The sequence below is a fragment of the Sus scrofa genome, chromosome 8, assembly GCF_054392235.1.
Source record: "Sus scrofa isolate SSC_HxYL_T2T_F1_AM1 chromosome 8, Sscrofa_HxYL_maternal_Yorkshire_Landrace_v2.0, whole genome shotgun sequence".
In the NCBI taxonomy this organism is placed as follows: domain Eukaryota; kingdom Metazoa; phylum Chordata; class Mammalia; order Artiodactyla; family Suidae; genus Sus; species Sus scrofa.
In genome coordinates, this window is record NC_139390.1 from 3,069,898 (window position 1) to 3,093,040 (window position 23,143).

Genomic DNA, 23,143 nt, shown 5'->3' on the forward strand with positions numbered 1-23,143 from the left:
TCGGCCCTGGAGCAGGGGCGGGACAGACAGCACCCGCCCCAGAGCCGACAGCCGGGGGTGGGGACACGGAGAAGGACAGCTTCCAAAGGAAGGCATGTGGCGTGCGCAGCGAGGGAGGCGGCACCGCCATGGGCTCTGAGAAGAAGACGCCGTCTGGCGAGGGTGAAGGGCTGCAGGCTTGTCGGGACAGGTGTTTGGGGAGGGCCCACCTTGCCAAGTGGAAGCAGGGCAGCTGGGCCGGCGGGGGAGGGGGTGACTGGGACGTGTTGGCTCCCCCAGGTCTTTGTTGGCCTAGGGAGGCCTGGGCCTGGCCTCCCCTGGAGGATGGACCCTAAGGGTTCCCAGCAGAGCCCTGGCATCATCCGACCGAGGTTTCAGCAGCGCTCTTGGGGACAGGAAGGGCAGCAGGAGGGCAGTTGCCATTACCAGTCGGGGGGAGTCTGGGGGGGGTCTAAGTGGCACACAGTGTGGACAAAGGCTCAAAACACGAACAAGGTGGCAGTTTGGGGACAGGAAGCCATGGGGGGAGGACAGGGTGGCCTGAAACCAGCTGGTCTGTGTGCGATGCTAGGAGTTCCTTCGACGCCCGCCAGTGACCAGGTCGGCACCGCAGGGCTGTGAGCAGGACGTGAGGCGGCCGTTTTGCACATTTAGACATGGGCAGGCAGCTTGGCAGAGGGCAGGCTGGAGGCCGCCGGACCGGGGTGACAGCCTGCGGACGTGGAAGACTCAGCCGGGACCCGCGCCTCCCAGCACGATACCCAGTTGTCCAGGATACAGTAGAAAATCACTCCTCACACCAAGAACCATGAGAATCACCATTTGAATGAGAAAAGAACACCTCCTCACCCGGAAAAGAGCCAGATGTTGGAAAGATCTGAGAAGACCTTTTAAGGGCGGCTTCACAAAATTGCTTCAACAGTTACAAATACTCTTGAAGCTATTGAAAAAGAGAAAATCACACAAAAGAAATGCAAGTTATTTTAAAAAAAAAAGAATCAGTCGGAAATCTTGGAACTGGAAAATCATACAACCAGGACGACGTTCGGATTCACTGGATGAGATCAGTAACAGGAGAGCAGACTATGTCTGAGGAGAGAGTGCGCCTGAAGACAGAACAGCAGAAATTATCCAGACTGGACAGCAGAGAGAAACCAGGAAAAGAAATGAGCCGAGCCTCAGAGCCCCCATGGGCCCACACGTGAATCATTGGCGTCCCAGAAGGAGGAGGATGGGTCTGCAGAATATTCAAAGGAATAACGACTGGAAACTTGCTAAATTTGGCAAAAGACAAATTGGGCTCAAGAAACTGAGTGAACCCCAAGTAGGGTAAACCCAAAGTAATCCACACCAAAACCACCATAATCTGACGGATTAAAAATTAATACAGGGAGTTCCTGTCGTGGCTCAGTGGTAATGAACCCCACTAGCATCCATGAGGACACAGGTTCAATTCCTGGCCTCACTCAGTGGGTTAAACAGTCCGGTGTTGCTGTGGTGTGGGTCGTAGACACGGCTCGGATCCTGCATTGCTGTGGCTGTGGTGTAGGCTGGCGGCTACAGCTCTGATTCGACCCCTAGCCTGGAAACCTCCATAAGCTGCAGGTGTGGCCCTAAAGAGACCAAAAAAAAAAAAAAAAAAAAAAAAAAAGGAAAGACAGAAAAATTAGTCCCGAAAGCAGCCCAAACTATATTCCGTGGAATGGGGGTGGTCACCAATGCAAATGACGGCCGTTTCTCCCCGGAAACCAGAGGAAGGGGGCGTGTTTTCCGTGTGCAGAAAGACCCTTGCTCGTGATGGTGGAACATCCTTCAGGAACGGACGGAAAGTGGGGATGCTCTCAGACGAAGGGAATCCAAGAGGGCGCTTTGCCAGCAGACGCACTTGGCTAAAGGAAGTTCTCCAGACAGAAAGCCAGGGAGAACAGGGCTTGGAAATCAGCAAGAACATCGAAGTCGCTCCAAAGAGGGCCCAGGATAACAGACGCCCCTTCTTTTCGTGAATTTCTTAAAGTGGATGATAGAAGCCAAAAACCTTCCACCACCCGATCTGGGAGCTCGGGGCAGGTGGAAGAAGGGGCTGAGACAGCCGTAGTGCTTGAGTCAGGAAGATGAAGTGACCTGAGTGGGAGCACGGTCCGCCAGCAAGTGTGGCCGGCAGTGGCCGGCAGCCAGACCACAGGCTGCTTGAAAAGCTCCCCAGGGCAGATCCGCTGGTTCAGAGCAGGTAAGGCTAGAGAGGGGGAGGGAGGCAGCTGTTCTTGGGGCCCCGAGGCAGTGGTTCCAGGCCTTGGTGTGTGTCCCTGTGCCCCTGGGGGCTGGCAGGACACAGACTTCTGGACCCTAGCCCCAGAATTCCAAGTCAGTGGGTCTGGGGTAGCCTGAGAATTTGCCTAACAGGCTCCAGGTGAGGCTGGGGCCGCTGGTCGGAGACCCCTCTTTGAGAACCACAGCTCTAGCATCTTTGGCCAGCCAGGGGCTCCTGGGTCTCAGCCACCTCACATGCCCATGTGTGCCCAGCTCTGGCTGTAAATCGGGAAGCAGACGTGTCCTGGAGGCTCCCAGGACTAAAAGTCACGAGGCCTCCTCTTGCATCTCAGGGCCAGGGGGCCTTGGGCAGGTCCCTCCGTGTCCCTGGGCCTTAGCTCTCCTTCCGTGAAGTGGGAAGAGCTGGCTGGTCGCTTATCTGGAGGAGCCCAGGGCCCCAGGCGGCGTCACGGACGCCCTGCAGGCCTGGCCCCAAGCACCGCTCCCACGCCTCTCCCTCCAGCTCCGCCGCGTCTGTGCGTCAGAGTCCATGCAGATTTCCTCTGCGACACCCAGCGTGAGGTCCCTGACTCGGCGTTGTCAAGGCCTTTCCTGACCCATGTGTCTGGAACTTGCCACGGGACACCCGGGGCGAAAAGGCCCGAGGCAGGGCCCCAGCTGAGGCCAAATGTGACCTCTGCAGAGGTCCTCTCTGACCCCCGGCCCAAGACGAAGGGCCCTGGACCGGCGAGCGTCCTTTGCTGAGTGGGAGCCGTCCTGGAAGGGGCAGCCGTCTCCGTGCGCGGCGCCCACCTCCCCTTTGGAAGCTCAGTCCTCAGTCCTGTGTCGGGTAGACACACGTGGCCCCGTGAACACAGAGGGCTGTGACCTGCTGTCCCCTCTGAGGTGCTGGGGACAGGGGCCTCCAGGTGCAGCAGATGGGGGCTTGCTCTTTACAGACCCACAGGCCATGGAAGCACAGACAGTTCACCAGCCAGGACAGGACTCCGCACGGTGCTTCCCCGCGAGGAGGGTCCCTGCCCCTCCAGGGGGCCAGGCTCTGCCACTTGTCTTCCCCCCGGGGTACACACCCCCCACCTCTGAGCCGGGAGCTTCCGGTGCCCCAGGGCGGCCAAGCATGTGCGCCCTGGAGGGAGACCGGGTGGGGCGTTCCCACGGGAATCCAGGGCCCTTTTTATCTTGGAAGAAGCTAGAAATTAGGATTTTAGTTTGAAATCTCCCAACGGCAGGCAGTGCAATCATTTTGAAAAAAGAGTCTCCAGACCACCTCTGGTGGCACTGGGCCTCCATTGGCGCCTCTGGCACAGGGTGGCCCAGCCCCCAGCCCTCCTGGTTGGCCAGGCGAGGAGCTCGGCCTGGTGACAGGCGATGCTGAGGCCCGAGGCTGCCAGAGAATACAGGTGCTTTCCGGACCGGGCTGGGCTCCTGGTGTCATGGGCGGGCTCTGGGACGTCACTCCCTTCCTGGCTTTGTCCTCAGGCAGCGCCCTGGGGACAGCGGTCTCCAATGAGGCCGGGGTGACCTCCAGGGCCCTCTCGTGTGTCCCCTGCCCAGCCTGGCCGAGCAGGGCTGCGTGCGTGACAGAGCTGTGCTGTGTCTGTTTCAGGCCTCCCCTATTCCAGGTCTGACCCTGTCCCAGGACCTGGCAAGAATGGCTTGGACCACCGGGTAGGTACCTGCCCCGCCCCGCACGCCCTCCCCGCCCCAGCACTCTGCTGTCACCGAGAGCGACCACGCAGCCGGGAGGAGGGGACCCCGCTCGCTCGCTCGCCCTCCCACCCGCCTCTGCCTGCTGCTCCCCCAGGGCCAGAACACCACCCTGCAACAGCCCTCCTCCCTGACCCCTGCCCTCAGCCCCAGGGAGACCTGAGTGTGGGGAGCAGGGGCGGTAGTGCCACCCAGAGGGATCAGACCCCGTTTAAGGCCCCCCCGACTGTGCTTCTCCTGTGGCCTAGAGCCTGACAAGGACCGTGAAGGCTGGAGGGTTTCATGAGCAGTGTGGGCCCAGGACCCACTTGGTCCCTGGGGCACCCTCGCTCCTCGCCTCGCGGGTACTACGCCCCCCACCCCGGCATCACCGCTGCTGCTGTCCTGTGACCCTGCCCGGAGCCACACACGGGGGCTGCGTTCCTGGCCCGCCCCCAGCCCCAGGCTGCTTTGGCCTCACCAGCTCTCTGAACCCGGGGACCTGTCCCCGCAGCTGGGCCCCCGTGCCTGTCCCTCTTCCTACAGCTTCACCAGGTACCAGGAGGGCCTTGCGGGTGTGGCAGGCGTGAGGGCACCTGCCTCCCCCAGCACACACACACTCACATGCACACACCCAGGCACACACTCAGCCCCAGGGGACTTGTCACCACTGAGGCAGCCTCACCGTGGGCAGAGGAAGTTGGTTCCCAGATGGAGGCAAAACTCTCCCCCAAGAGAAGCCCCACAAACGTCAGCCCCCGGGTGCTGCCTTGAGGTGGTCTTGGCAATGAGCGGGCAAGGGGGGCGTCAGTGACCCCTCAGGCAGACCTCAAATCCAGGGGTCCCCCACCCGGCCCAGGGCTCATCTGAGAACAGGGACACCATCCTGGAAGCCGAGGGCATCCCCGGGCCTTTCTCGGCCACCCTCGGGCTCTGTGGGACCTGCTGCTGTCTGTCCCGGGCCCAGGCACCCCTGCGCGGTTTGCACTGAACCCCTGGGGCCCCCCACTAACCACTCACCCCTCCACCCCATGGGCTCGGAATGGGCCGGGCGGTACGGGCCCGCAGTTGCGCCTCTCCGTCCTTCGAAGGCTTTCTCCTCGGAAAGCAGGGCCGGGAGAAAGCTGGACCCACGACCACAGCCGCCACCACACCGGGCTCCGGGGACGTGATCCTCGGGCTCAGCGTGAGGGTCCTGGGGGCAGAGGGGACCCGGCAGAATGTGCTCTGCTCGCCGGCACAGCTCTTCTCTGCCTCGGGGGCCGCGAGCGCCGAGGTCACAGGCTGGACCGTGTCCCCGCGGCCGAGGTCACAGGCTGGACCGTGTCCCCGCGGCCGAGGTCACAGGCTGGACCGTGTCCACGGCTCACATTGCGGGCGGCTGGGCTGTGCGTCCCCCAGGGGGACCCCTTCTCCGTGCCTGCGCGGGAAGGAGGAGGGTCGATGGCTCCCAGCACCTGCAGGAAAGGCATGGCCTCCAGACCCGCCTCCCCAGAGGCACTGGGAGCGGCTGGGCCAGACGCACAGGCGGGGACCCCGTCTCCATCGTCTCCTGGAGCGGGGAGCAGAACCCTCTCTTTACGGAGTAGGGAGCTAGACCCTCTGGGGCTTTCTCCTGTTAGCCCTCAGGGTGGGCAGCGGGGGTCAGGAGGCCTCTGCATATCTTGGGGTGTTGAAAACTGTGAAACATCATCACACAAGGGTCTCTTGTTCTCTTTCCGCATCAGACTCTCTGGGAGATTGGTGAAAATTATTGTTGCCTTTTCTTTGGGACTCTTGTCCCCCCACTAGTGTGCGCTCCTATTTTTACTTCACTCTTTCAAAGACTCTCGTGTAATTACATGCCTGCTTTTCAGCCGGCAGGCCAGATAATTGCTGACCCGTCTTTTAGAGCTCAGCCCTATCAGAGGGCATTCTTTCGTGGCTTGTTCTCACTTTCCAGAAGGATGCTAGGTGACCTAGAGTAAAAGAGGTGAAAGCCCAGATGCTGTGTAACCCAAAGCCCACGTATCCCAAATCCCAGAGAAGGAGAGGCGGAGAAAGAAGGAGGAGCTTATATCAGAAAACAGCAGAGAACACTGCATGGAAAGACCTGGAAGCTGTAAGCCTCCTGGTGGCCAGGACGCAGAGGCAGTGTGACCGGTTGCGAGGGTCTCACTGTCAAATGGAAAGGTATTAGCAGATCAGGGGAGGCGGAGATGAGCCTGGTTCCTGTTTTGGGAAGGATCTGTCACAAGGGCCGGCACCATATGTGCCAAAGCTTGTTAAGGTGTCCTTGTAACGAGGCTGCCCCAGAGCCTGACACTTGGTAGGTATTCACACCTCTCTGTAGAGTAAATATGGAGAGAGCCACCTGCTAAAAGCTTTCCTGCGGGTGAGACAGCGCTGATCCTGACACCTGCCATCTGAGCTGGTCACTGACAGACCCATGGGGTAGCCCCTGAAAGGAGCCCCCTTTTGAAAAACCCGGGTGCTATTTAAAAACAGGCTGAGCTGTCCTACTAGATGGCAAAGGCTGTCAGATTATTTTTAAAAAGGACACTGTGTTTATCATCGTAAGATATACTCAAAGATTAGTAGAAGTCGAAGGATAGGAAAGACACCAAAGTCACCAGCAGAAGAAAAGTGCAAGTGGCAACATTAGTAGCAGATAGAGTAGAAGCTAAAGTGCATTAGTAGAATCACCCTGGTTCATGATGACACAAGCTACAAAGCACTTACAGCATTCGTAAGTTTAAATGTACCAAGCAGCGTGGCAACGCCAGCGACTTTGATAAAATGCCAATGTGGTATATTTGCATGTGACTCTTGAAATCACACACGGCTCTAGTGGAGGAAAAAAAAATATAGGAGTTCCCGTTGTGGCACAGCAGAAACGAATCCGACTGGGAACCATGAGGTTTCCGGTTCAGTCCTTGGCTGTGCTCCGTGGGTAAGGATCTGGCGTTGCCGTGAACTGTGGAGTAGGTCGCAGATGCTGCTTGGATCAAATGTGACTGTGGCTGTGGTGCAGGCCAGCAGCTGTAGCTCTGATTAGACCCCTAACTGGGAGTTCCTAGGAACTTCCATATGCCACAGGTACGGCTCTAAAAAAGACCCAAAAAAAAAAGTATAGAGAGCAATTTAATAGCGCAGGCAGCCAGCTGAATCTCATAGGTGTATGAAAAAATTTGTGTCTTTTAAATCAGGTTTTCACATGTCCTTAAAACACTAATGAAAACGTTCATGTCTGTCACTGCGGAGAAAACCTTAACAAATTTTAAAGATCTGACATTCCAGCCCTGAGTTCAAATCCCAGCCCTGCCACTTACTGAGTGTGTGTTGTTTGCTTGGGCAAGCTTTCCTGAGTTCCCTGGGTTTCTATTTGCTCGTCTTTAAAAGCAGTTATCCTGACCAACACTGTGATGGTTGTGAGATCTCGTGAGCTCTGCAGTGTTCTTCCCAAATGAACAGTTATAAAAACAAGCCTCTGCCTGTTCTTACTCCCACATCCGTAGCTACTGAGAGAAACGGCACACTGCAGCGGGAGCTTTAGGGAGAAAAGATCAATAGCCAGTGGTGATTTTTTTTTTGAAACATAAAACATGTGGGTTAAAAGTTTTACGGTTCCATATGTTAGCTGTGTGATCTTGGGCACGTTGCTTCACCTCTCTGAGCCTCAGCCATAAAATTGTGATAATAACGTTAGCCCATCTCCTGAGGTTGCGGCGAAGATTAGTGAATGTGCCTGCAGAGCAGTGACACATAACACCAAGCAAACGGGACCGATGAATAACGCGGGTTTTTTAATTCTCTGGTCTCTGCTGAGAGCTGTGGGGGGATCAGCCAGGGATGTACCTGCTGGTGCTGCCTTTGTGGGGTTCCCCTGGCCACTGGGCTCTCCTGCCAGCCCAGGCACTGAGGCAGTGACCTGAGGGTCCTGTGCCCCAAAGAGGTCTTGGAGATCCCCCCCACTTGGGACTTAGAAGACCGGGAGTAGACTGCTCTTTCCCTGTGCTAGACTGATGCGCCCCTCCCCCACCGAGGAGATGCCCCGCCCACCCTCTCTCCCGGGGTGAGGGGGTGAGGACACCTCCATCTCCTCTCAGACCCTGGCCCACCGCAGGGAGCTGGTTCTGCTGCTAGGAAGCGGATTTCCAGCTGGAGTTTTGACACCCTGTGATGCAGGGCAGTGGGCACTAGGGGGCGGCATTTCCCTTTCGTGTCGTGGACCAGCCAGCAGGGAGCCGGGAAGGGGCTGGATGGCAGGTTTGTCTCGCTTGCTTTATTCAGGTTTCCTGATCAGATAGGTGCATGGGGTGGGGTGGGAGGGCGCTTGTCAGTGGCCTGGGGAAACGTCTCCGAAACTGCTCTTGAAAACCCCCAAAGGGAATCACTGAGGGAAGTTTCCGGGTTGAGGGTCCCAGCGCTGGGATGGGGGTGAGACCCGGGATGCCCTGACCAAAGGGCCTGGTGATGGCGAGAACGAAGAGGTGCAAACGCCAGGGGCAGAGCTGGACACTGGACAGGAGAGGAGCCTGCTGGCCCTCGGCACCTGCCTCCCGGGGCCCGGAGCCTCCGTCGAGGTTGGCAGAATGACTTTTCCGGGTGGGCAGAAGCGGAGAGAATTCCCGACGTGAACGGTCGAGATGCACTAAAATGGCAACGCTGGCTGCTGCTGCCAGGGACAGATGAGGGAGGCTCTCAGACAGGTGGCACCCCGCGTGTCATCATCCGTCACAGCCAGGCTGCCCGCAGTGCTCGTGACACGCCCGCGGGGCCTGCGTGGAATTTTCGGACACCGGCCCCCTGAGCAGTGGGGACAGCGCACCTGGAGGGAGCAGAGGCCCCTCGGCACAGCCTCAGCGCTCTGCCAGAGCCCGGACCTAGTGAGCTGCCTGCCAGGCCCAGGCCACCTGCAGGTGCCTGGGGGCTGTCTTCCAGCAGCAGGAGCTGCCGGGACAGGCAGGGGCAGCGAAGGCCCGGAGGAGTCAGGAGAGGCTCAGCCCTGCGGGTGTGGGCGACCCCACGCCCCTTCCCGAGCCCGGCCTTCGCAGGCACTGTGGGCTCCCACCCCCCACCCCAGGCTGCCAGGACCCCGGTGGCGTGGCGAATGCCTGCCCCCTGCAACCTGCCCCTGCCGCCCTCTCTCTTTCTCTTCCAGAATGCCAATCTGGCCCCTTGTGGAGCAGACTCGGATGCCAGCTGGGGGACGCGAGGTACAGGAGGCGGGGACCCCGTGGGTCTCTGGCTGGGGTCAGGGCACGTCTCCACAAGTCGCCTTCTGAAAGGACCTCCCCCCACCAGGGCTGCTGGCCGAAGGCGCCAAGCACCATGGTGTGGGGGTCCTGGGGTGCCCCTGTCCCCGCCTCTTCCAGTGCAGCATCGGTCCCCTCCATCCTACCTCTCTTGGGAGGCCCCCTCCCCTCCCTCAGGTGCCCCCCTCTTCCTACCCTGGGTGCCCCCCATCCTTGAGCACAGCCAACCCATCCTGGCTTAACTCCTCCCTCGGGATTCCTGGGAGAGATCCACGTTTGAACAACCAGCCTGTGCCAGGGCCGAGGCCCGCCCAGCGCCCACTGTTAGGTTATATGGCAGCGAGGGAGGCAGAAACACTGTGGAAAGCCCCCACCCCCACCCCCCGGGTCTGAAGCTGGTCAGATCCTGCCCCAGCCCTGCGGGCCCCATGGCCTCCTGGGCTTCACACTGGCAGGAGAGCCCACAGGGCGGCTGGTGTTACTGGAGTGACCTGGGGCACGTGGCAGCCGCCCCATCAAGGGTCCTGCCAACCCTGAGCCACCGGGGTCCTGCAGTGCTCTCGGTTGTCACTGGAGGGTGATAGAAGCCCAGGCGGGTTCACGCGGGACGTGGGAGGTCGCAGTCTGCTCCCTCCAGGGGGGCTCCAGGTCCCCAGGCTCAGAGCTGGTGCGGCCAGGGCTCTGCATGCCCCCCCCCCACGGCCCAAGCCCAGGGTCTCCTCCCCAAAGCAGGCTTGCGGCCGGGATCCAGAGATGCCGCGCTGTGGCTTCTGCGAGCTCACAGGGGCCTCCTGGCTGGGTACCATTTTACTTTTTAACAAGCCACTTTCGGTCGAGGAGAGGAAAAGCTTTTAAAAAGCTAGCGTACGGATCTCTGTGTTTCGAAGGAGGAGCTGAGGGTTAAGAAGGCAACACTCTAGGAGGCCGGGGGCTGGGCCCCAGCGAGGCTGTCATTCTTCACGGGGGGAACCTGAGGCAGGCCGCTTTCTCGGGCGCCCTGGACCAGCAGGGGGACAGCCCCCCCGCCGAGAACACCGCGCCACGCCCGGCTCCCAGTCTGGCCTCCCGCTCCTGGCTTCCCGCCAGGAGACCCTCAGAGCCCGCTCGCCTGCAGCTCCGAGGATGCGTGTCGCTGCGGGGACAGGAGGCCGTGTGGCCCGGCCGACCGCGGGGGCGGGGGCGGGGGTCCGGCGTGGGGACGCGTTCCTGCGCCTTCTAACCAGGCCCCTTGGTCTCCACTGTCTCTCACAGAGTACAAGGTAAGAGGATCGCCCGCTCCCCTGCGGACCTCTCGCCGCCACGCCGCACCTGCCCAGGTTAAAAGTTCCTTTTGTTGTGCTTTGCCTGTGAAATGTGTGTGTCCGATGCAGACGCAAGTAGGTCCCTCTCCGTGGGCCTCGGGCTCTGTGGTCCCAGCACAGGCTCGCCTCCCGGGGTGAACCGCGCCTTCTCCCCGCAGATCTATCCTTATGACGCCCTCATCGTGACAAACCGGATCCGCGTGAAGCTGCCCAAGGACGTGGACCGGACCAGACTGGAGGTGAGAGGGCCCCCAGGTGGGGTCGCTTCTGCCGGGGTCTCTGGGATGCCTCAGGCACACGGTCGACACTTGTCGCCCCTGATGCCCCCGTGGGGATGGTGCAGGGCTCAGGTCGGGCGGGGAGTCAAGGGCCCGAGTTGTGGCAAAGTCTGGAGAACGTGGTGTTTGAAGGGCGCCCCTCAGAGGCGGCTCTGCAAAGAGGGGCACAGCCACTTGCGCCTTGGGGCGGGGAGGCTTCATACCGGTGCTCAGCTGGGTCATGTTCGCCCACTTCCTGGGCGCTGATGCTGAGAACGTGGGCACAGCTCGTGCATCCTCTTGTGACTGCATCTCCCGGACCTTGAGACTGAGCTCTGGGAGGAAGCGTAGTTCCAGACACCCGCAGGCTGAGGGCCCAGCAGGCGTGGGAGCGACGGCTGCTGACGGGGTGCTGCCGTGAGCCTCAGTCAGTGCCAACTGCCTGGCACGCTCATTTCCCTTCGCCCTCAAGCCCTGTCACGCAGTCATCAGCAGCCAATGCTGGGTCACCTCCTGAGGCTTCACTGGGGGGGGGCGGCGTCTGGGGGCAGAGTGTGCGTGCAGCCAGTGCTCCACCTGCCAGACTGCCTGTGTGGCGGAGGCCCAGGTGGCTGCCAGGAGGGAGCGGTGGGGCGAGGGTGTGGCCCAGAGGCAGCAGCCGTGTCCGAGGGCGCAGGAGGGCTGCCGGGCAGAAGCGGGATCTGAGTCGGGACTAGGCAGACCTGTAAGGAGTTATCACACGGAGGGGCCAGACGGATGCTCTCCTGACCTCCGCCCTCTGAGGTGAGGATATTGGTGTCTCTGGGTGGGCGGCCGTGCCCCCGAGAAGCCCTTGCCCTGGGCACAGGACACTGGTGTGGCCCCAGCTCCGGGGGAGGCGTGTCCGTTTCGAGCCTTTCTGTTGCAGGGATGGGAGCCTGACCCTGAGGCGTTTAAGCAGAAGGGAGTTGCTGGATGGGTCCCTTTGGGGGGTCAGGGGGCTTCGTCACATCTCCACATCCAGAGTCTTTACTGCTCCCTCAACCGCTCCCTCTGTGTGATGGGCAGACTTTCACCTCCCTCTGCAGGATCAAAGTTTGGAGCGAGGAGACCCAGGGGGGCCCCTAGAGGGGCTCTGGGGCCTGGGACCTAGTGACAAGGGAGGGGTGCTGTGCCGACTCTGGCAGCAAGGGGCCAATGTGAAAGGGGGCGCCAAGGAGGGGGGAGGGCAGAGCTCAGTAAGCCAGCAGGTGCCAGGATCAGGCAGCGCCGTCACCCGGCCAAGGCTTGGAATGCGCAGGGGTTGTGAGGCATCCTGCTGGCAAGGACCACAGCACCGAGTGACCCCAGGGCCTTTGCTCAGGAGGCTGCCGCTTAGTGGGACATTTGGACCTCACCCTGTAGAAGAGAAAGGGCGACTAAAATGTTCTGACACGTGAGGACAACAGCTTGCGGTCCCGGGGGCTGGGGGGGTCGGCAGTGAGGGCCGCTGAAGCTGGGCTGGAAGTCGCGGGGGCCGCACGTGGAGAAACTAAGAGAGCAGGCCCCGCATTGAGCTTAGGGGGTGCCCGCCACAGGGGCGGGAAGACAGGTCCTGGGCAGCCTGTCTCTGGACCTCAGACCATCCTGCCCTCTCTGCAGAGGATGCCCTCTGGCTTCTGCTGAAGGGGAGCCGCTGTTAACTTGCAGTCGCAGTCATGTCCCCTCCCCGAACACAGGGCTCTTTCCGCTTTCCGCTGGGGGGCCGTCAGCCCCTGCCTGGAGGGTCCCACTTGTTGTGCAAGTTTGTTTCTTCAGCGTGGGCGCTCTGAGGGCTCCAGACCCCTCCTCCAGGGCTGAGCTCCGGGCGGCCCCGGGGACACCAGCCCACCTCGGGGACACCAGCCCACCTCGGGGACACCAGCCCAGTGGGACTTACTGCTTCCCTCTTGGAACTGGGGTGACGTCAATCGACTCCCCCCCTTTATTCTGCTACGTTACCCAGCGAAGGTGCAAGATATCAAGTGGTTAATACAGTACATGTTTGCTTTTTAAAGAACCCTCAGACGCCGGGGCAATGGGTTGAATCCCTCAGAGCTCCAGGAACACACGGAGGGTGCGTCCCCGTGTGGTCAGTCCCTTCCCGACCTCCGCCGGGCCAGGAGGCGGCTGGGACGCGTTACTGCAGATTGGCGTGTCCCACACCCTCCGGGGCGGGGGGCTGGGATGTGAGCCAGCACGGGCGCAGGACCGTCTGTGTCCCAGGAGCACAGGAAGGGGCACCGATGTTTTTATTTCAGCTTTATTTTTAATATCAAAACAATTCCTAACTCTTGGAAAAGTCCAGAAAAATACCAAGAAGCACGTAAACATCGCATGGAATTCCCCCACCGAGTCCCAGCTCCTGTGAGCTCCGCGGCGGACAGGCTGCCCGAAACCTCTCTGTGCTCAGATGCCCTGAGAGAGCGGAATCCGCTTTCGGTTAAGAGGCTCGCCCCGCTCATGCGTTTGACAGCTGCGTTTTTATGCTGCGTGTCCTGTGAGCGTTTTCCTCGCCACGTCACATGGATCCCCCGCGTCACAGCCGGCGGGTGATGGGAAGCGCTTCGCAGGGAGGGGCGGGGACAGGCGTGGCGTGACTCTGGGGCATCAGGACGGGGTAGTGGCTAAGAGGTGGTCCCTCGTTGCAGCAGGACAAGCCCAGATTTCACTGATGATGGACACTCTGGCCGACGAGGCGTGGACAGGGGGTAGAGGATGTGCAGCCGGGCAAATAAGAGGCACCACGTAGGCAGCTGCTAGCACATAGTAGGTGCTCAGGAAAGGTGGGTGACTTGCGGAGTTGGGAAGGGGTGTGACGGTCCGGCACCACTCTGGAGGCCCTGTCTCCCGGAAGGAGGGCCGTCAGGGGACTCGCGGGATGCCAGTGGGCAGAGCAAAGGTCAGGCCCTGCTGGAGACCTATCTGGGGCCAGTTTACGTGGGGCCCCTCCCCCTGGGCGGATTGTGAGCTTATTCGGTTGTTCAAAAGTAGTCATGGCACCTGCCGTGAGCCAGCCTCAGGCAGCTGTGATGTGCACATGGTTTCAATTATTTTGTCCCCAATGTCCCCACTTTACCATCCTGAGAGAGAACCGCGTAGGCACGCATGGGTTAGGAAGAGGTTCCCACGGGGGCAGGGTGCCATGGGGTGGCCAAACAATGATGGCTAAGAGCTTGATGGAAAAGCGAGGTGGCCGTGTGTGAACAGAGGCAGGGTGAGCCGCAGGCTTGGCCACCAGCGGAAGGTCCCTCCCTGCTGCTGGATACTGGAACTCAGTTTGACATTTGAGAATTCATCAGAATCGGCTTATTTCCCAAGCACTTGCTGACATCAGCCTGCTGGGTTTCCCAACTCGGGGCAGTAGCTCCAGAGGAGGCCTCGGCGTGGGGGTGGTGGGCATTCCCAGACATTCCCTGGCTTGTGGGGGGCGCTGGGGGGTCCTGGCTCAGATGTCACTCAGAGCCACTGCACTGTGCTTCTTGGATGAGTTACAGGACTGAAAATGGATTTCCGAGCCCCCTGCCACGCCCCAACCTCCCAGCGCACACTCTGCTGCTCAGACAGGGAAGCACCTGGGCCTGGGGCCTCGGCACGAACAGACCCAGTGGGAGACAAAGCAGCAGACGGACAAACAGAGACAGGGATTTAGAAGTTTAAGGAAGCCGGAGTTCCTGTCATGGCTCAGCAGCTAACGAACCCGACTAGGAACCATGAGGTTGTGGGTTCGATCCCTGGCCTTGCTCAATGGGTTAAGGATCCACTGTTGCCATGAGCTGTGGTGTAGGTCGTAGATGCGGCTCGGATCCTGCATTGCTGTGGCTCTGGTGTAGGCCCGCGGCTACAGCTGAGATTAGACTCCGAGCCTGGGGAACTCCATATGCTGCGGGTGCGGCCCTAGAAAAGACCAAAAAAAAGAAAAGAAAGAAAAAAGAAAGTTTAAGGAATTGGCTCCTGTGCCTGTGGGGCTGGCGAGTGTGAAACCCACAGGCCAGGCCAGTGGGCTGGATGCACAGGCAGGAGCCGACACCTTGAGGCGGAATGTCTCATTCTCTGAGACTTCTCTGTGTCTGCTCCGTCGGAGTGGGTGAGCCCCCGCCCGCGGTATGGTCGGTCCTTTTCCCGAAAGGGCTGACTGTAGCCGTGGCATGGGCAGAATACCGTCCCAGGGACCAGCGGCCCGGCACCAGGGCCTGGCCAGGCCAGCACGTGCAGAGAGGGAGAGGCGGGGGCCGGCAGGCGTGAAAGGACCCTTTACCCAAGGCCTGGAGGCCCCGTCCAGGCAAGCCCCCCGGGGTTAGGGTTAGGCGGGCCAAAGGGCCGCCCGCAGGAGGGGAGGGCTCCTGGCAGTGGAGTCGGGGGTTTCCAGAGGCTTCTCAGCCAGACCCTGAGGCTAAATGCACACCTGAGTTTGGTCAAGAAGGAAAAGCCCACTTTCCGGAATGTGGCTGAAAAATAAGGGCTCAGCGGCCCTTAAAGAATACCTCCTTTGTTTAGACTCCTCCGACCCGGTCTGATGAGAATCTGATTGATGGAGATCTGTGGCTCCTAGCCCCCTGGGCATGGCCCAGGGATGTGCCTGCGGACTCTAGGGCCTCCCAGCAGAGGCCACACAGGAGGCAAGGAGGCCAGGCCCAGGGGGGAGTAGGGCAGGCCTGTGCCATTCAGGGGCGGAGGAGGGAGAGAGCTTCGAAGCAGTATGACCGGGAGGGTGAGGGCTTAAATTCAAGGATGCAGATAGCACGGATGCCCCTGGGTGACGATGGCAGACACACCCATCCTGCCTTAGTGGAGCTGAGAGCCAGAACCGAGGGACACACGTGGCCCGGGGCCTGTTTGGCTAGTGCCATCCAGGAGGGCCCCCTGGAGGAAGGGGCATTTGAGCTGGAACCCGTCGAACAAGGCAGAGCTGCTGTGTGAAGTGGGAGAAGAGCTTTGCAGGCTCTGGGGGGCCAAGAGCCTGGCATGTCCCAGACCCCATAGATGCCCACCATGAAGCAGAGCGGGGGTGGAAGTGGTGGGCAAGGACATGGGGACACAGGGCCTCCAGGCCCCCTGGCAGCAGGTCACTCCACACATCAGAGCCTGGGCCCCTCGCCTCGCCTGTGCCGGGTGCGGCATCTGAACTTGATGAGGTGGGGGCACTGGGAGTGCCCTGCAGGGGTGTGGAAGCCAGCCAGTCCCAGCAGGGTGGGGCCTGGGCCAGGGTGCCTGCCCCCGGCTGGAGCAGATGCAACACAGGCTGCCCCAAGGTGGGAGGTGGGAAGTGAGGGCTCTGGAGCCCCCCGGCCTGGCGACGAGGCGGCATGCTGGTGGGCGGGCACAGGCCCTCGCTGAGCCTGGGTGTCCCGAGGCCCCAAGACAGAGTGCGAGAACCTCAGGGCGGGCAACGAGAGCAGCAACGCCATCAAGTCCCTTCCCGGCCTGGCCATGGGGCCCCATCCATGCAGGAGAATTGTGGGGTTCAGATTCCAAAGCAGGGCCCCCCGGGAAGCCTCGGGCGTCCACGGCACCTCAGGACCCTGGACACTAGTGCGCCTGCGTGCGCCTGTTTCTGCCAAGATGGGTCACCTCCTCGGCGTTTTCAGGGGTCCGTGACCCGGAGGGCGCTGGGGATTTCTTCCCCAAAGGGACAGCACGAATGGCCCGGCTTGAGGGTGGACGGGCCTCGACGGGCCATTCTGCCAAGGGGAGGGGAGCCCTACCTGAGGCACAGTGGTCAAGGGGCAGGTGACAGCGTCTCAGGAAGAGCCCTGGACCCCCAGCAAGAAGTCGGGGTTCGAATGTGCCGCTGGCAGGCTGTGTGACACAGGGATGTCCCTGTGTGTGGCCCTGTCTGTGCCCTCTGGGCACAAGCGCCTGGCACGCTCTCCGCCACCCTCCTGGGGTGAGAGTGGGGCGGCAGGGGCGGGGGGGCAGCACAGGGCCCTGTGTCCCGGTTCCTTGATGAGCTTTGCTGTGAGCGGAGGTTAGTCAGTCCTGAGTCCTTGCTGGCGGAACCAGGTTACAGAGTTAGGACAGATCGGCTCCCCCAGAAAACTGCCCAGTGGCTGGTGGGAACATTGTTCATGCTTTACCAGCCACCAAGGCCTCCAGGGCCCACGACCCTCAAGCAGACTCGACAGCTTTTGGACTCGCCTCCGTGACAAGTGTATACTCTCTGGGGGGGGTGAGGACAGCCGGGTCTGGTTCATTTCTGAGTCCCAGCACCAGATGCTGGGAGCTCAGTGGCTGCAGGAGCTGCTTCTGCTATTGCATTTTTTTGTGGTTTTGTTTTGATTTTTGTCTTTTTTTTTCTTTTTAGGGCTGCACCTGCAGCATATGGAGGTTCCCAGGCTAGGGGTCTAATTGGAGCTGTAGCCACTGGCCTACGCCACAGCCACAGCAACGCCAGATCCAAGCCACATCTGTGACCTACACCACAGCTCAAGGCAGCACCAGATCCCTGACCTGCCAAGTGAGGTCAGGGATCGAACCCGCAACCTCGTGGTTCCTAGTGAGATTCGTTTCTGCTGCGCCACGACGGGGACTCCATGCCGTTGCATTTTTTTTAAATTTTACATGCTGCTTGTTAAACCCGGTCATTCCTGGAAAACAAATTACGTAAACGTATGATTTCATGTTATCTTTCGAGCAAAGGTAATGAATCCTGGACACCCCCCCCCCCCGCCCCGATCCTCTCTTACACTTTAGTTCCCTGCGCCGTCGAGGCGGCGCCCGTGCACCACGTCTCTGTGCGAGGAATGCCGTAACCTGAGCCCCTGGGCCTCTTTGCAGCACTGCCTCTGTTGGAAGCTTGCAACTGGCTGCGGTGTGAGCGTTTGCACCACAGAGAGGAGGCTTGAGGGTCTGGGAGCTGGGGTGACCCGGGCAGTCAGGACAGGCTTCCTGGAGGACAGGCTTATTCCCATTTTACAGACATAACAACTGAGGTCGTGTCAGCACGGTGGACAGGGCTGGAGCCACATGGGATTCCTGTGTGTCTGGCTTCTGAGCCCGAGGTCTTTTCACGACACTGTCCTGGAGGGTGACACATAGGCAGACCCCCCAGCGAAGCAGGTGGGACCCCTGCCATGCTGCAGAAATGGCCTCCTCCCCAGGGGCGCTCGAGGAGCCAGGCCTTCCCGGAATGTCCCTCTGCCAAGGCACCACGCCCCGGGCTTCCTTCCTGCCAGCTCAGGGGGGAGCTCGGCCGCCCTGGCCTTGGCCGCTACCTGCCAGAAGGCCGCCCTCCCCCCGGGAGCCTTTAGGAGCCAGCGGGGTCAGAGCCAGTCGGAAAACTGGCTCTGGCCTTTGGGGTCAGCCGTGCTCAGCCACGTCCCGCTGGCCTTCCCAGCGATGGGGTAGAGGGATGGGCTCCTGTGTGCGGCAGGATTTGGGCCAGGTGGTCCCCACTGCCCCCCGCAGGCCCTTCCTGTCACAAAGGGGAGCCTGGAGGCAGGACACCTGCCCGCGTCCACCTGGCCCTGGTGGGAGGCGGGGAGCACACGGTCACCACACCTGGCTCCTCGTCTCAGCCTAAAGCGCAGTGACCTCACCCTCCCGGTGTCACAGCCGGGGACACGCAACCCCAGAGACACCAGGGGCCTAAAGTGGAGACTGCAGGTGGCAGGGGTGATGGGTGCCGCCCCGCCTGTCGGCTCCTCGTCTTCTGGGACCCTCCCTGCGGTCCATGGCCACCTGTGCCCCTTCCCCTGGCCCCGACTCCTCAGGCCCGGCCCTGAGGCTAGGAGGGCACTGAGAAGGCGGCGCCCAGCCCCGCCCAGGGCCTCGGGTCCCGGGCGTGCAGTCGGCATTTGTCAAAGAACAATAGAGACCATTTTCCTGTTTGCCTCCTTTTTCGCATCTTGGTGGTCCCAGTAACTGGGAAGTGGTGACTGGGCCGCGGGAAGTGGGGTGCTGCTGTCTGGAAGGACAGTTCCAACCCCCCCGCGGACTGGGCTGTGGATTCCTCAGCTGGCCAGGAACCCGGGGTGAACACCCTGCCAAGGATTCGTTTCGGGCAGGTGCCGGGTTCCGCTTCCTCTGTGCGGGTCCGAGGTGGCAGCAGGCAGCTGACGGCCTCTGCCCGGCAAAGACTAGCTTGGTGGGGTGCGTGCGTCTCTGTGTGTGTGAGCGTGTGTGTGTCTGTGTGTCTAGTATGTCTGTGTGTCTCTGTGTGTCTGTGTACATCTGTGAGTACACAAGTGTCTCTGGATGTCTGTGTATCTGAGTGTGTCTGTGTCTGAGTGTGTGTATCTGAGTGTGTGAGTGGGTGTCTGTGTGAGTGTCTGTGAGTGGGTGTGAGTGTGTATCTGAAGTGTCTGTGTGTCTGTGTGAGTGTGTGTGTCTCTGTGTGTGAGTGTGTGTGTCTCTGATTCCAGAACCTTGTACCCCCAGAAGGAAACCCCACGCCCCTTAAACAGCGGTTCCCGGGGCCTCTCCCCGCCCCCACTGCTAATCTCGTTTTGGTCCCTGTGGCTCAGCCCGGCCTGGAGGTTTCGTGTAAGTGGGCTCACCAGCGAGGTGGCCTTTTGCAGAGCCTGACGTGTCCCCGTCGTGTCTGTGGCAGTGGCGGTCAGAGCCGCTCAGCCCAGAGTCCGCGTGTGAGTTGACCTCGTTTGTCCACTTGTCCCCCGATGGGCAGGTGGGCTGAGGCCGCCCTTGGCCGTTGCAGCTGCTGCTCTTGTGAGCACGGGGTCCGGGCACCTGAGTTCCTGTTCGTGAGCCCTTGGGACCCCCTGGAGAGGAGCGGTTGGCCCACGTGGCGGTGCCTCTGCTGAGCTTTTGGAGGGAAGCGTCTGAGCGGCCGGACTGACTTCCACACAGCTGCACGGAAGCCACGGCTATTATTATTTTTTTTTGGCCGCAGCCACAGCCTGCGGAAGTTCCCGGGCCAAGATTCACGCCCGAGCCACGGCAGCCACCCGAGCCACAGCAGTGACCCCACGTCCTTCACCTGCTGAGCCACCAGGGAACTCCAACGCACGTCTCTTTTCTTTGTCTTTTTGTCTTTTAGGGCCGCACTCACAGCATATGGAGGTTCCCAGGCTAGGCGTCGAATCAGAGCTGGAGCCTCCAGCCCAGCACAGTGGGTGAAGGAGCCGGTGTGGCCGCAGCTTATGTGGTCACAGCCGCAGCTTGGATCCGATTCCTGGCCCAGGGACTCCATGTGCTGCGGGGCGGCCGAAAAAGAAAAAAATGAATAAATGTGCCCTGCCCGTGGCCAGGCTCGGACCTGAGAGCTGACTTCACTGACCCATTCACCCCCTCGACGGCAGGGGTGCCAGGGTGACCGCACTCACAGGAGAGTAGACTCGGCCGGCTCCGGGAGGCTGGCTGGCGTAGGTGTGTTCGGCCTCTGCGTGTGCCCCCAGGGCTGGGCCAGGAGGGACAAATCACTCCGGTCACACCGCAGAGGCAGGACTTGAACTCGGGCCTGGGCCTGTCGGGGTCTTTGCTCACCTTCCACACGCCGGCTTCCTCATCTGTGAAGTGGGGGCCTGATAAACCCTGCTCTCCTTGCTCTTAGCCATGGAAACACAACGAAATTGTGCACGTGACCCTCTACGCACAGCTCCCGAATCCCCAGGCCGTTTCTATTTCCCGGGCGTGGTTTTCAGCTCCATCGGCAATGAGGGGGGGGGGTGCATCTGTGGGGGTTGGGACTCGGGGCTCTGGCCCCAGCTGTGCTGCTGGTCACCGTGGGGCCCCAACCAAACCTCTGCTCTGGGCTCGGTTCTGTCAGCTGCAAAGGGGAGGGATGGGGACCCCGAGGGCCCAGGAGCACCGGCTGGGGCGGGGGGCACGCCTTCCTCCCTGCAGACCCCACCTCTGGGGGCGCTTTGCAACGTTGCTGACTGCCCCCCTCTGGTTTTCCTTGTCATCTGAAGAGACACTTGTCGCCGGAGGAGTTCCAGGAAGTGTTTGGGATGAGCATGGAAGAGTTTGACCGCCTGGCGCTCTGGAAGAGGAACGACCTCAAGAAGAAAGCCCTGCTGTTTTGACGCCGCTGGCGCCTGGCCGCGGGCTCCCCTGCGGGAAGCACCAGACCCCTCCTGCTGCACCTGCCTCTGGCTTCTCTGTGTCTGCGACGGGCAGAGGGCGGGCAGGGGCGCCTGAGAAGGGCCCGGCGGGGGGCTGGGGCGGGAGGAGTCCCACAGCAGGTGCAGCCCCGTTTCTGCCAGCCCTGCCCCTGCCTGTAGTTTAGGGCCCAGACGTCTGGCTTTGCACTGCCCCTTCCCCGCTGCTGCTTGGCGTCAGGGGGATGCTGCTAAGTGCTGTCCCAGAGACGAAGGCACGCTGAGATAGCCACAGCCCGCCGTCCTGCCTCCGTGCGGCACCCACCCCATGCTGGGGGCACAGAGGTGACACCACTGGAGATTTGAAGGGGCTTGTCCACGACAGGGTCACGGGGTGGGGTGGGCTTCCGGCATTCACGGCCCCCCTCTCCCGCTCAGCCCAGGGAGGCACCGCCTGGCACACAGGTCCCCGGGGCAGGGGGAGCGCGGCGGGCATGCAGGGCTGCAAGAAGTGTGGGCGCTAGATTTCTGCAGCCTGTGTTTAGGGAGGAACTTCAGTCTAACAGGGCACCTTCTGGCAGGGCCCTCTGTGCACTGCGTTTTTCTTCCAAATCACCCCTTAGATGCCTAAATGATATCTTTAAAGTCACACAAAAGTTTTTATTTTATTAAAAAGTATAGCCTACTTAAACATGGAGATGCCATATATAAAGAGTTTAATTTTATGGTCCCGCTGAAGGGAACCGCCTCCAGCCTTACTCGGCCCCGCCCCCGCCCAGTTCGTGTCTGCGCGGATTCCCTTTGGGGTGTGTTCCTGATGCACAGGCCCCCTGGTCGGTATTCTTTGTGCTTTTTGGCTCTCTGACCTGTCGCCCGGGTACCCCGAAAGGCAAGGACCCCCCGCAAGCACACACACAATGCTGTTTGTAAATTCGTGATGACGGGTGCAGTAAAGCCACCACTGTTGTTCTCGCCGTGCTTTTCCAAGCCTCGGAGAGAAAACCTCGTCCCCAGACGGCCAAAGCCCTGGGACAAAGGATTTCCACACGCCCAGCCTAACACGCGACGCAGCTTTTAGTGTGTCCTGTGACGTGGCCAATGGTGTCCCCCACCCCTGTAAAATGCACTTCTAGGGAGGGGTGTTTTGTCCTGAGACTCACACCCGGAGACGGGGGGTGAGGGATGCTACCCAGACCTGCCGAGGAAGCCGAGGGCCCTGTGTGTGACCAGGTGCGGGTTAGCCCGTGCCTGGCGCAGAGTGGGCAGTGTGCCGAGAGGCCTGTGAAACGTGGTGAAGGTGCCCCCAGAGTCTGTCCCCCGTCTTTGTGACACCTCATCTTCCCGTGTGCCCTGGATGTTCCATCTGTGAGTCAGCGTCACTCAGCTTCTTCTGGCCCCATCCCCCTCCCGGTCCCGCTGTGCGCCCAGCTTGGCCATGGAGGGTTCTGGGGCACCTGGCACGTGGCCTCCACCCGGCCACCGGAGCCTGCGCCTCCAGAAACCCCCGTTTTCTCACTAGTGAGCATTGTGTTGGACCAGGGGAGCCTGGAAGAATAAAGGATGCTGTATGATAACTCATGAAAGTGAAAAGCCACTTCTTACAAACACGCGTCATTTGTAGCCACAGCCCCCGTCTGTGGGCCATGCTGGGGAGGGTGTCTGCCGAAAGTGGTGGCCCCGGAAGCATGCACAGAGTGGGGGCAGGCTGTGGGGGGACCCGTGGTGGCACCAGGACAGCCGTCTCAAAGGCAGCCCCGAAGCGTGTGGCCCTCGGCTTGCTCCGGAGCCCTTGGCCAGGCACCAGGTGCTGATGAGATGCTGCTGCCTGTCCCCTTCTGGCTGGGGAGGCGAACCGGCAGACAGAGATAGGAAGCCCAACCCTCTGCAGGAGCCCCACATGCCCCCAGCAGCCCCGGAAGGCTTTCTGAGAAGCCGTTGCCCAGCCCCGTGTTGACAGATGAGGACCTATTCCTGGAGGCCAGTGAAGGGAAGGGTGTTTTGGCTGAGGGAACAGCAGAACCAGGCACACAGCTGGAGACAGCTTCTGGGTTATGGCCGGGGCCCCTGGCTCAGGAAGGGAAGAGGAGGAAGGCTCCCTCCCGGGAGGACAGGTCTGCTCACGGTCAGCAGTTGCCTTCCAAGGATGAAATGTTTCATAATCTTTCTTCGTCCATTCAGGCTGAGATCACAAAATACCGTAGACCGGGGCTTGAACACCAGACATGTATTTCTCTTAGTTCTGAGTCTGAAGTCCAAGATCAAGGTGCTGGCCCCATCAGGCGCTGGCGAGAACCTGCTTCCTGCCTTACAGGTGTGCTCGCTGTGTCCTCACACAGCCCAGGGAAGTCCTCCCTCCTCCAGCTCAGCCTGTGACGAGGACACTAATCCATTGGGTG

The 23,143-nt window shown here is 60.8% G+C and overlaps 1 protein-coding gene across 50 annotated transcripts in view; it reads left to right on the plus strand.

Annotated features, from left to right (window-relative positions):
- The window catches only part of ABLIM2 (actin binding LIM protein family member 2), a 138,108-nt gene extending 115,783 nt beyond the window's left edge, over window positions 1-22,325 (plus strand). For 36 of the 50 annotated variants that reach the window (XM_084971396.1, XM_084971400.1, XM_084971401.1 and 33 more), the window contains 5 exons: window positions 3,875-3,936; window positions 9,098-9,152; window positions 10,443-10,567; window positions 10,651-10,731; window positions 20,619-22,325. In XM_084971396.1, the coding sequence (XP_084827522.1) occupies window positions 3,875-3,936; window positions 9,098-9,152; window positions 10,443-10,567; window positions 10,651-10,731; window positions 20,619-20,732 (437 nt within the window). In that variant the 3' untranslated portion in view covers window positions 20,733-22,325. Of the gene's footprint in view, window positions 1-3,874; window positions 3,937-9,097; window positions 9,162-10,442; window positions 10,568-10,650; window positions 10,732-20,618 lie in introns of all 50 variants that reach the window. The other 14 variants (XM_084971409.1, XM_084971418.1, XM_084971402.1 and 11 more) reach the window with 6 other exon arrangements.
- The last annotated feature ends 818 nt before the right edge of the window (window positions 22,326-23,143 follow it).